At 35.9% G+C, this 12,480-nt stretch overlaps 1 protein-coding gene across 1 annotated transcript; it reads right to left on the bottom strand.

The window, feature by feature from the left end:
• Window positions 1-2,355: 2,355 nt before the first annotated feature.
• LOC109014339 (protein MODIFIER OF SNC1 11-like) lies at window positions 2,356-7,023 on the bottom strand. Its single transcript, XM_018996765.2, has 6 exons — window positions 6,517-7,023; window positions 5,080-5,160; window positions 4,741-4,959; window positions 4,550-4,610; window positions 4,391-4,450; window positions 2,356-3,790 (listed from the first exon to the last, which is right to left on the bottom strand). Exons 1-5 carry the CDS (start codon window positions 6,867-6,869, stop codon window positions 4,412-4,414), a joined length of 753 nt encoding a protein of 250 aa, XP_018852310.2. The 5' UTR covers window positions 6,870-7,023; the 3' UTR covers window positions 2,356-3,790; window positions 4,391-4,411.
• Window positions 7,024-12,480: the final 5,457 nt, after the last annotated feature.

Raw genomic sequence — 12,480 nt, 5'->3', positions numbered from 1 at the left:
TCTAAAATCATCAAGCCTGATTTTTTCTTATAACCCCTAAACCATGTATGCATTTAATCCTTAAACATTTGAGTTCATATGGCCATAACCTCCATGCATCAATCACGTTCAAGACTAACAAATCATTATCAACTTAAAGCGATTCCCCTGACTTGCATGTAGCCCATACTGGTATAACATGATAATTTACACCTCTGCCATTTGCCAACCTGAAATCACATATTTTCCAAGCTATCCGAGCAATACTTTTCCAAGCTTATGTTGTAGCATTAAATCAAGTATTTTCCAACCTTTGATCAAGAATTCGAGCGGTACTTTTCCAAGCTTATGATGTAGCATTATTCAATCAAATATGAGTAGCTAACGTATATATTTCCAGGTTTTATGTCGTATGCAAGTGTTTTGATATATTATGAAAATACATAAATAATTGCATGGAATATGGCAGCAAATACATGAACAATCGATAACTAAACAAAAGATGCATATGTGGGTTTCTCAATTTATATATAAGCTTGGCACATAATCTTTTCAAATAAACATGATTATGTGGACCTTGATCTAAATCAGTGGTCATTCATGTACATTGGTCTGTATAGATAGAAAAAAATCCGTGATTTTTGTACTGATATAGAAGGACCTTGATCTGAACTTTACACAGCTTTTATCTTAATGGGTCAACTTGCAATGATGAAGATTGACAATCTGCTTCGAGGAACAGAGCAAGGGCTGCGACTGCAAGTCTGTCATCACGTGGAGAAGCACAAGGCTCGAATTGATTACAAGCTAGTCTACGACGGTGTGGAGGATTGGAGGTGGTGTCGGCGTGTTGCATTGTTGGCGACGGCGCTTGGGGTTTGGTTTTGCAAAAAATGGGAAAGAGTTAGGACTAGGAGAAACTCAAGAGAAACGAAAATATGAAATAGGTCTTCATTTTCAATTCTTCAAGAGAGTGACGGAGCAAATTGACGAAAATGTCATGCGCTTCACTGTAATTACAAAAATGACATTTTCCATGTCCTGCTTTCAACATTTCAAACTGAAATCTTAATTTTGGCCGGTACGCCGAAAATCAGTCAAAATTGACCGAGACAAACCGAAATGCCAAAATTTGACTCGGTACAAAACACTTACCTTCACCGTGCCGATTACCATTCCGACACAAAAAAATTCTGACCATTTCAACCTGTACAAAACGGTAATCAAAACTTTGATGTTGACAGCACTTCTTACTATCCCAGAGCGCCATCATTAACTTCTACATCACATTCTCAAACCAATCTCGAAGCAAAAACTAGTCTTTAACCAACAATTTCTCATTTGTATACAAATAGATAGATATATATATATATATATATATATGTATATATCATCCACCAAGCTTCTTACGACTTATTTAAAATCTCATCTCATCTCGAAATTTCTTAAAATTTTTCAAAATTTATTTCTCAAACATTACCAAAATACATACTTTTCGATTTCAAATTATCAACTTTTTTATCTAATTATTACTTAATCATTATAACATTTTCAAACTTCCAAATAAAACACAAAAAATAATACCAACTTTTCAAATTTTAAAATAATAATTATATTATAACAATATTTTAAACTTTATAATAAATTTATTCAACTTTTTCTCTCCTTTCCAATAACCCAAAAAGACATTCACAAATCATTTCACTATCATTCACAAACATAATTCTCATCTCATCTCCCTTTTCAAACATGCCCTTAGTTTTCTCATCTTTTTTTAACACGTACTATAATATTGAGGAAAAAAAATAGACTTACGAACCACTTTTTAACACACTATAATTCTGAGGAAAAAAAAGGACTTATGAACCACTTATACATTTTATAAAATTTATCAGAAGGAAACAAAAAATGAATTTATCGAACACCATCCATACAATAATCCCTTAGATTTGGAATGTGAATGGGGGTCTGCGATTCATCCATGCATTGCCTAACATTGTCTAAAACCTCGTTTGGTTAATCAAATCATCTAAGTTCACTGAATACGGATGTAACAAAATATCGCAATAATTAAGCTTAAGCAAAAACACAATTCGCCTTGATGAGGACAACATTAAAGTAGTGTGATACAGACAACTTTTTTCACAACTTTTTTACAACCCTGTTTCAAATGAACAGCATTTTGTAAAACGAAAAATATTTGCACAACTAGAATGGGCAAGCTCTGCACACTCCTTGCACCCTCTATTACTGCATCTCATTACTCTGGTAAAATGATTCTTACCACTGTTTTATAAAAATGTCCTCCATTTAAAAGAGTTGTAAAATAGTTGGAAATTGTCCAATGAAATGACCAAATGAAGCAACAAGAAGAATAAAAGTTGAAATCCCACCATAAGTGAAACAGGCATCTAATGCTACTTGAAACCTATTAAGAACTTTCCAAGAAGCAGGGCATTTTCCAATGTTTCAACAATCAAAAACTTCACATTAAAAATTCAAAATTACAATGCTAATGGAATTTCACCTACTTATCAGAGTCTTCATTCCACAACCCTACCTGCAGATCGTGCAGTTCTTGCAGTGAGACCAAAGAAAATTTACCAGAACCTCCAAAGAGTGCAATTATCTCAAAGTGCAAATGAAAACATCAGAAATTCTTATAGAACTCAATTACTAATTCAGCATCAAGGTTTTCCATTTCGTCTGACAGATATATCTTTCAAATTACTAGTACATTCAGGGAATGGTTCTCATGATCAAGCGTTGCACAGCAGCACTAAGTAGCATATACCTTTCAATCTAGGCTGATCCAACAGGAACTTGCAGAGATAATATGCACCGGATTAATATTAAGCAATGATGAGTTCATGTGATCTGATCCATGATTAGCAGTATTAAAATTCGTAGTGTTATACCATCATCACCAAATAAGACACGAGTAAAAACCTCATCTAGAAATAAAAGCAAGTGAAAGATAATAGAAAACTAATACAATTCCTTTCTTCCATGCCCTCATCCTCTTTAAAGGTGGAAAGACTCAAAATTAAGCTCAAAGACATTGAAATATGCATGCCTCACAAATGCCATGGGTGAGGCCATTCTCCTATTCTTATCAGAGCAGAATCAATAATACATCTCATTCTAGGTTGAGTGCACACTATGGGTCCGCTATCAAAAGTAGACACATGAAACTGCAATATGGAAATAATCCTAAATCTAAAAGTTAAGCAAAGCAGAATAGAACAATCTGAGACTTCTTTTTTTTTTTCTTTTTTCAGAACGCCCATTCTAACATTAATTAGTCCTACCATAAAACCATTCAAACTAAATAGCAAAACAATACAGCACATTTTGACACTGCCAACAATGGATCAGACAATGATTAACTCATAAAACCAACTTAGTACTGCCATGCCCACTTGATCATGAAAGTAAAACCATAACGAGATATCAGATGCTAGCCACATCTTGAAGTAGAGGAGAATTTTGTCAAGGGTAAATTGGAAAATGAAAAATCTAAAATGTCAAATATCATCTACCAAGTAGTTTTTGAATTTCTGATGTTCTTCTGAGACTTTGAGATAATTAACACGAAGGAGGTAGTCATAGATTACTCTAGGTCTCACCAGGTGAACTGTGCTAAACCAAATCCAGGATGAGAAAACTCCGTGCTACCAAAATCTTGTTCAGGACTAGAAAAAGCATGTCTAAGAATGGAAAATGCTGCATCTGGAAATGCACATGATAGAAGAAAGGAATGGGTGTGTAGAAGCCGAAGAGGGAATTAAAAAAAGGAAAATCATAAAACCTGTCAAAAAAGGACAAAAGAGAGAAGATTAAAAAAGAGTAATTAGATCAGCTAATAGAGAAAATATCAATAAAAGAATTAGACTAAAAGAGAGTATGCCAATGCAATCAGAAGGGACTCTCACCCTTCACCCTATTCCATTTTGCTCTTTGAGTCAACACCTTATACTTCAGATATAAATAATGAACATCTTCAGTTTTTAATGTTTCGATAAACTTGGCCTCTAGGTCAATGAATTTCCATCAATTTATGTGATTTATCAATGAATATGGATTTGAAGTTATTACTTGAAAGAAATATTTGAAAGTTTTCCCTCTAGAGCACCTAATATGAATCACAATCAATCCTTCTTCATTAGTAACAGAGAAAAGACTCAAGGTTTGACATGTAACTAGGTTTCTGCATTCGTATACTTCCTGTGTACTTAGGCTATGCTTATTTACTTGTCTTAATAAAATTGTCTTATCTATAAAAAAATATATTAGACTCAAGGTGCAGAGATTGGTTCCATTTATGGGGATAGGGAGCATAGAGACCCTAAAGGCAAATTTCTACGGCATTGGGAGTAGCACTGCAATTTACAGCTCAAATATATCCTACCATTGAAAAGGATGCTTCAAATCAAGCCCCTCCTCCAGTCTCGCCTGTGATAGCAGCATTCTGATCCACATGAAAAGAAAGATCATCAGCACAGAGCACACTTTCTATGCTTTATCTTATGCAAAGGGACTGCCCAAAACCCATTAAAAATGCCCTTACCTGTGCCAAATCTCCTTTACCATTCACTTGGGACAAGGAATTTGATGGAGAGCTTGAAAACCTAAGAAAACATGAAAATTGCATGAATAAGAATCGCAAGAAAATATGCAGACATCCACTCTAAGACTGCCAGAAACATTTAAATTATCCATAAATGGGTACGTAGGCCAAAAGTTTGAAGCGATATATACCTGATCGTTCTTGCTTTCCTTTTCTCTTCCTCCAAGGCATCTGTTTTAGAAACCGGTGCAAACCTGGCAAGCCGAGCTTTCTTCTTTGCTTCCTCATCGGTTGTAGCCTTCTTCTTTGCTTCCACATCAGTAGTAGCTTTCTCCTTTGCTTCCTCGTCAGATGTAGCTTTCTTCTTTATTTCCTCATCAGTAACCACAGACGAGTCACGAAGCCCAAACCTGGGAGAACAAAAAACTGTTTACAAGCAATCTGCCTAGACCATAGAAATGACTAACTAAAGATTTACAAAATTCAACTCAATTTTTATAAAAAAGAATTATAAAGGCATGAAATAAAACCTCTCAGCTCTAGCCTTTCTCTTGTGCTCCTCTGACTTCTTCAATGTCTCGGAGCCATGCAATGGTGACCCAGTGCCAAACCTAAAATAGATCAATCCACACTTGATCAAGTTCAAATAGTCAACAGAAAAAAGAAACAATTGTGGAATTCAATTAGATCAATCCACACTTGACCCAGTGCCGAATTGGCTGGCCATTTATTATGACAATTATTTTCTTCTAGATGTTTTCCAGTGCAATTTCAATTATTTCTCTCTCTCAGCCATCTCTCTCGGCCATTTATTATTGGTTATGAGTTTTCATACTTTACGTGGACTTTTTCGAAATCTTTGACAATAATGTTGTAGTTCGGATTTATTTCTCTTCCTCATACACCATAGCTCTCCTTGGTAATAAGAAAATAATAAAAAATAATATTTAAATGAAATAAATATATATATATATATATATAGAGAGAGAGAGAGAGAGAGAGAATTTTGAAGTAGATTTTTTCTTTTAAGATGGCTAGCAATCTAGTTAAACCTTCCAACTATCACGAGTATATAAAAAATATAAAGAACAATGGAAATAAATATTTAAATAGAAAACAGATATATTTTGAGAGATTGTTAACGCTCACTATACATCTGCAGTTTTCTACCACTACCGATTCTTTTAAATGTATGGCCCATACAAGATTATTTGCTAATAAACTCCTATAAATTAATTCCATCCCTCAGAAATAATGGTTTCTGAGCTGAATAGCAACAGATTGGATGGCAAAACATTGAGAACAAACACGTGCACACATTTCATATAGGATACACAGTCTCCATAGTGTAAGAACGTCAACAGAAGAAACTTCTACCGCAGCTTACTAAAGCAACATGTTTTCTGGGACTCCTTGAAAACCTTGCACTGTACAGGCTGTACCCACGACAGAGTAATCTTGAAAAACACAGCTAAATAAATTTGAAGTTTAGGAAAGAGCATTACTGTTTAATCTACAAAACCATTCCAACTTCCGATGTGCAATGAAACTTTAAAGTATTTATGGAATTAGAAAGTCATTTTAAGCATGGAATAATGTGAGAACAAAACTATCAAATATAGAATCATAAATAAATTGGCTATAAAAGTGCCATAAGTTACAGCTAGCTGAGAATTTAACTATAAATATTCCCATACATTTACATATATGAACTTAGAAAGCCCTTCACATCAACTAATTCCCTCAAAATCTAGCGAGGACCTCACAATCTGCAGTATTTCATAAAAAGCCCTCTTCACAATACTTTAGCATAGGAAACTACCTTCAGCAATTTTACTCCGCATTACCATAACCAGTAAACAAATTCCATGCTAATGCACAAGAAATAACTGCATGAATAAATATGTGTGTGTGTGCGCGCGCGCGATATATTCACAAGAAAGAAAAAAAAAGGCTATCATTTATACCTCTCCGCTCGGGAATTACGCTTCTCTTCCTCTGTAAGCTGCAAAGTTATACCAAACCGCTCGGCTCGGCGAATTTTCTTCTGAATACTGGAAGCTTGACAGTCATCCCCTGATGGCGAGCCGGCCGTGGCGACCGCGCTCTTCGAATCGTCTCCGTCCTTCTGAGACTCGCCCGTCTCCGAACGAGCAGCAGGTACTGAAGATTGAGAAGAAGGTTGAATGTTAGTATCATTGGGCTGGTCTTCGTGCTGATCTAGTGTTATGGCGGTGGCAGAGACCGTAGGGTCTAGGGTTTTCTTAGGGTTTTCTTGGGCGGGAATATTGGGGTCAGATTTCTCAGATGCGGTTGCCATGGGAAGAGATGGTGAGGAAGAGGGTCAGAGGGATGAGGGAATGAGAATCGGAGGCTGCGTGAGAACTACGACGAGGGTTGCAGTTAGCCGCTGCTTCTCCTGCCTCCGCTCAGATTCCGCCTATTGCAAATTGTAACAAAACGGTTCGAGGCGAAGGGTAAAATATACTGGAAAGCAAGCACTAGGATCCGTTGAACGGACAGGATCTTTTTAAACACATTGAACCCACGAGATTGCGCCACGTGGTTGAAAAGGACACATTGTGTTTTCTTCCTGCGATCGAATTTCGGTTTTTTCACATTAAAGTGTCAATGGCATAATTAAAGTCCTCAATTTTTTTTTTTTTTTTGAGATTAAATACTGATACATTCATTAACAACATAACAGCTCTCTCTCTCTCTCTCTCTCTCTCTCTCTCCGTATGAAAAAATCCATCTTTTCGTTTAGTGTTGCCGGACTCGGCACCACCTTCCTCTTCGCCTCTTTTTACTTTTCCTTTTCTTTTCCATTACCTATATATGAATATACTTATAAGGTAGTTTTTCTCTCCCAATTTGAATTTTCTCAGATTTGCTGCACTCCAGCCATGAAAAGTTAACACACACCCCACCATGAAATTCTCTTACTGTCGATCTACTGGAATGATGCGAAATCGCGCCCAAAATGCTGGCGCATGGCTCTCACGTGCAGCTTTTTTTCTCGTGTGGTCTTCACTTGCTGCCGCTCTCCAACTGCTCTGTCGACTACATGCGCCGCACCAACAGATTTCCCACCCTCCGATCCTTTAGATCAACCTAACCCGACCTCCATACCACCAGCGCATGGCCCTCACGCTCCACTCCAGAGGTGCATGTTGACTGTCCCTCTGCAGATCTGGTCTTCCAATGTCGGTCTATCCAGGTTACCGTTTTTCCTAACCGGTGATCTTGTAAAAGGGAATAAGGATTTCTCTAAAAAATATCTCAAGACAACGGACTACAGTGTACCCGCTTACACCGTTTCTAGTTGTGGCTTACCTTCTAAACGTCTTTTAAGATGGTACCATCTTTGTAGGGCTTGCGTAGTGACTAAGAAATTGGTCTCAAAATCCCATTTTATTTTCTTTTTTATCACCACTTTTGCACTGTGTTGTTGTATTTGGATATTTGTTGGGAAACATCACCCCCTTGCATGTATCATCTTTTATTTTAATGAAGATTGATTGCTTGGAAAAAAAAAATACAACAACATAACAGTTCGTTGTCTCCAATTTGTTCGGAATGAAAAGAGTCGTGTATACTCGATTTGTGAGATGTTCATAAACACTATTATAAATTTGAATATTAAATAAGTAAAATTCATATAAATTCGATTACTCAATTTAAACTTGTGAATAAAATTCGTATAAGTTCGACTTGACTTGTTTGAACTCGTTTTGAAACTCATACATTATAAATGTATGTACTATTTTATTATAAGTTAGTTATATTTTATATACTTAATTATATATTATTAGTTCATTTATAATTTAACATTATATAATAGATTTATTATGTTCCCAAAGTATGTATAGGATAATTTGTATAATAATATATTGTAGAACTAAAACTTTTGATTTATTATATTATCCATACATATTAAATAGTTCACTTTCTACCATTTATCTTATGTATTATTTTTTCAATTATAACTATAAGTTAATTTATTTTATAGTTAAATGGTTAGAGTTTTCTTGTTAAATTTAAAAAAATCTTCTTTAATCAAAAAATTCGAGTTCAAGCTACTCTCGAGTTTGGGTCGTTTGTTTATTTTTAGTCAAGTTAGAGCTGAATCTGAACAACATTAATGATTAACAAACCAAGTTTGAACAAGAATATTCCATTTTTATTCAAGTTTTAGTTGAGTTCGAATGAGTAAACGTGTTAATTGAGCTCAAATAGCCTTGTTTGAATTTGACTCGACCCGATTCGTTTTTAGCCCTAAATATGTTGAATACAAAAAGGACATACCTCAATACAAACTAAGAGCACTTTTGGCAAGTGTGTGGGATGCTATATTTGAAACTCTTCGTGAATGCAATACTTTAATAGCGTTGAAAAACAATGTTTGAATGGAAATTGAGTATTCTCCAATGATTGGTACATAATTTTCACTTCATCAAGCTTGCAAAATAAAAACAAATATAATAAAAGAATATTAGTTTGTACTCAAGTATCCAAAAGCACAAACATGATGTATAGAAAATAACATAACAAAGCTAAAAGAACTTTATGCCTTCTCTAGCTTGGTCAAGGCAATTTAATTTAAACCTTCAACTTAGGTTAGCTATGTGCAAAATTAATTGTTCGCTTTTTGAATCATTGACAACCAATGCATTAAGGAGTCAATTGTACGTTCGGTGGTAGTTTGCTTGTACTTATTGAAATATAAGAGAAATTGGTTTTTTCTAAAGTTGGGTGTATTTCTTATAGGTCCCTTGTATTGCATCTAAACTAGTATTTAACCACGTCGAAATAAGTATTTTGTCCTCCTCTTAGATGAAGCTTGCACCCTTTTTTGTGATTTCTTAGTTGTAAAAATCTCAACTTGAGGTTGGGATGGAGAGGCTTCAACCAACACTGAACTACGTTGAGTTTGACTAAAGAATGAGTTCTCAATGTTAGAGTCCCTATTTAAGAGGTTTGTGAAAAATATATTTACATGCTCTTGTGAATCCATCTATATAAAGTGTAGACAATGAAGTAATTTAGATATGTCAAATCATTCTCAATGTTCAAAATCCAGTTCATGGATATAAAAATATAGAGAATCAACTCATAAATAAAATATAAAGGGGTTCACGAGGAGGCTCAGAATGGGTAATGATGACGTAGAGGATTGAGCACAAATGCCATGACTACAAGTCATGGTTGCCTCTGTGTTATATTTCACTACTTAAATGGCCATTCGAATTAGCCTACCATAGAGTTTGACCCCCTTCTCCTTTTATCCACTGAAGTTTGATTTCCCAATAAAAATCAATAATCCAACCATCATCATGAACTAGTTACATCATATACAACATTAAAGAGAATAATTGCATATAAATGATAAAAACATCGAAATCAGGGAGGAATATAATGGTATCAATATATAATGGACAAAACAAGATAAAAACATAATAATAGAGGCCAATAAAGTCAAAATCAGGAGCAACCAAGTCACCCCTACTGGTCAATAATTGAATATAGCTCATTTTTTTTTAACAAATATAATAGTATCAATAAAGCATGCAAAGGCAATGGAAAAATAAGGGAACAGAATAAAACATAGGCATTTAGAGTCGAATGAGGAGTTGTTATAACCCCAAGCATTCAATGGTTCATTATAGCTCATAAATCAATAAATATGATGGTATCAATACATCCCAGCAAAGCCCATGGAGAAAACAAGAGGAAAAAAAAAAACAACATAGGCATTGAATGATCAATCAAGAGTTTTCCATAACCTCCAATAAAAAATAGTTCACTATAGCTAGAATTTTCTAGACATATTACACTCTCAATATCTCCTAGAAAAGCCAATGGAGAAAACAAGATAAAAGTATAATAAACTTATGATATAATTCAAGTATAGAAGACATATACAGTGCTCTAAATGGTCAATGGTAAGGCAGAGGAAAGAGGCACAATCACCATGGCTGCAAGTCACAATTGTCTCTATTAAACATTTCACAATGAAAATGGTCATCCAGGTTATCCTGCCATGAAGATCGAGCCCCTATCCATAATACTTGTTGATCTTACACTCCAAACATTCAATTCAAATATCATCACACCCTCAGTGTATTAGAAATGCACCCCTCATGAGAGTGCTTGCATGTAAACACTCCAAGCTTGAAAATATTGTTGCCAACAATAAAATCAAAAGATATGTCATAGATTGATCAAATGATTAATCAAGAGCTATTAGAACAACCACATAAAACTCGAGATGTACAACAACCCCTTGTAGACAAGGCATAAACAAACATCATCAAATGGAAATATATACAAGTTACAAAATTCATAGCCTAATGTTAGTATAAACATGAGTTTAGCAATAAAATTCATTGATAAACATCTAATGAACACTTACATTAAACTAGTCATAGCTCAATGGCAACATAGACAAGGTATTGAGCAACCTCTAGGGTAGTATGAGACAACATCTCGAGTTAACATTAACCCTAAACTAGTCATAGCCCAAACAATAGTTTTATATGCAATAATTAGACCTGTAGCCAACTATTAAATACCTCAAGCATCCAGTTGGTGTATAATCATACATACAGGGCCATACACAACCAAATACTCAGAAAATGGTGCATTGGAGGGGACATTAGACCCCTGGGCTTCGAGCCCATCTCTAAGGCCAAGCTCATCCATAACTTCAAGAAGACTTATCGAAGACTTAAAGCTAGGAGTCCCACAGACAAAAGGCTTGTGACACGAGGTGAGACATCCACGAAGAACTAGGGATAGGGCCCGCAATTGGACATGAATATCATAAGTAAGATAACTCCTAACAAAAATGGAAATATATTTTCCGATTAATAGGGGATCATGAAAGATAAGCACACGGGACCATTGACCAAAGTTAGTGGCCATCACGCCACATCCTTCTATAAATAGATCGGTAAAGGTAACAAACAGTTTCTGGATTATGAATATACATTTTATCCTTATATTGTTATTGACTTAAGCATCGGAGTTTACACAGGGCAACAAGCGCCGCCCCTTCTTTGTCTGCAGGACATCCGTACAGTTGGTGGTGTGAAACATGTCCTTTACAGTGGCGTCGTCTGTGAGATCTCTTATAAACCAAAACGCGCAACTCGAAGGAGATGTGCACAATGTAGGGGACTTAATAGTAGCAAGATAGAGAAGAAAAAGATGTATGAGGAGCTATGTGGTTTGGTAGACAAGTACGAGGAGACGGCAAATAGAATGGGAGGATCCTCTTCCATGGAGCAACTCCTCACCTACACGGACCTCCCTTACAACAAAGAGGTCATGGCGGTCCCCCTATCGGCTAAATTCAAAATGTCACAGATCGATCTGTACGATGGATCTAAAGATCCCATTGATCATCTCAAGAACTTCAAGGCACACATGACTCTCCACAGCTTCCCAGGGAGTTTGATGCGCCTTCCCATTAACATTGAAAGGAATAGCACGGGAATGGTTGGGGACCCTTCGCTCCGAATCAATTAGCACCTTTGAGGAGCTTGTTAGGCAATTTCTTACACAATTTATGGCAAGCAGGAGGCGCCGCAAACGAGCAACTTACTTGCTAACCATAAAACAGAAGGAAGAAGAAAGCTTGAAGACTTACTTGACGCGCTTCAATAAATAAATGCTTACCACTGATGATCAAGATGAAAAGATCACATTGGCAACACTGCTAGGAGGAGTTTGGCCCTGAAGCCCGTTCATGGCCCAGCTGGCCAGAAGGACTCCATCTACTTTAAGAGAGTTCATGACAGAGCAGATGACTTCGTCAACGCAAAGGATACCTTGCAAGCCTTGCTTGAGCCACGAAAATAGGAGGCAAAATCGGAGAACAAAAACCAAAGTAGCGCTAAAGAAAAAGACATAAAGACAAATGGATG

Source organism: Juglans regia, chromosome 3, assembly GCF_001411555.2.
Source record: "Juglans regia cultivar Chandler chromosome 3, Walnut 2.0, whole genome shotgun sequence".
In the NCBI taxonomy this organism is placed as follows: Eukaryota; Viridiplantae; Streptophyta; class Magnoliopsida; order Fagales; family Juglandaceae; genus Juglans; species Juglans regia.
This window is presented reverse-complemented; position numbering and strand designations above follow the sequence as displayed.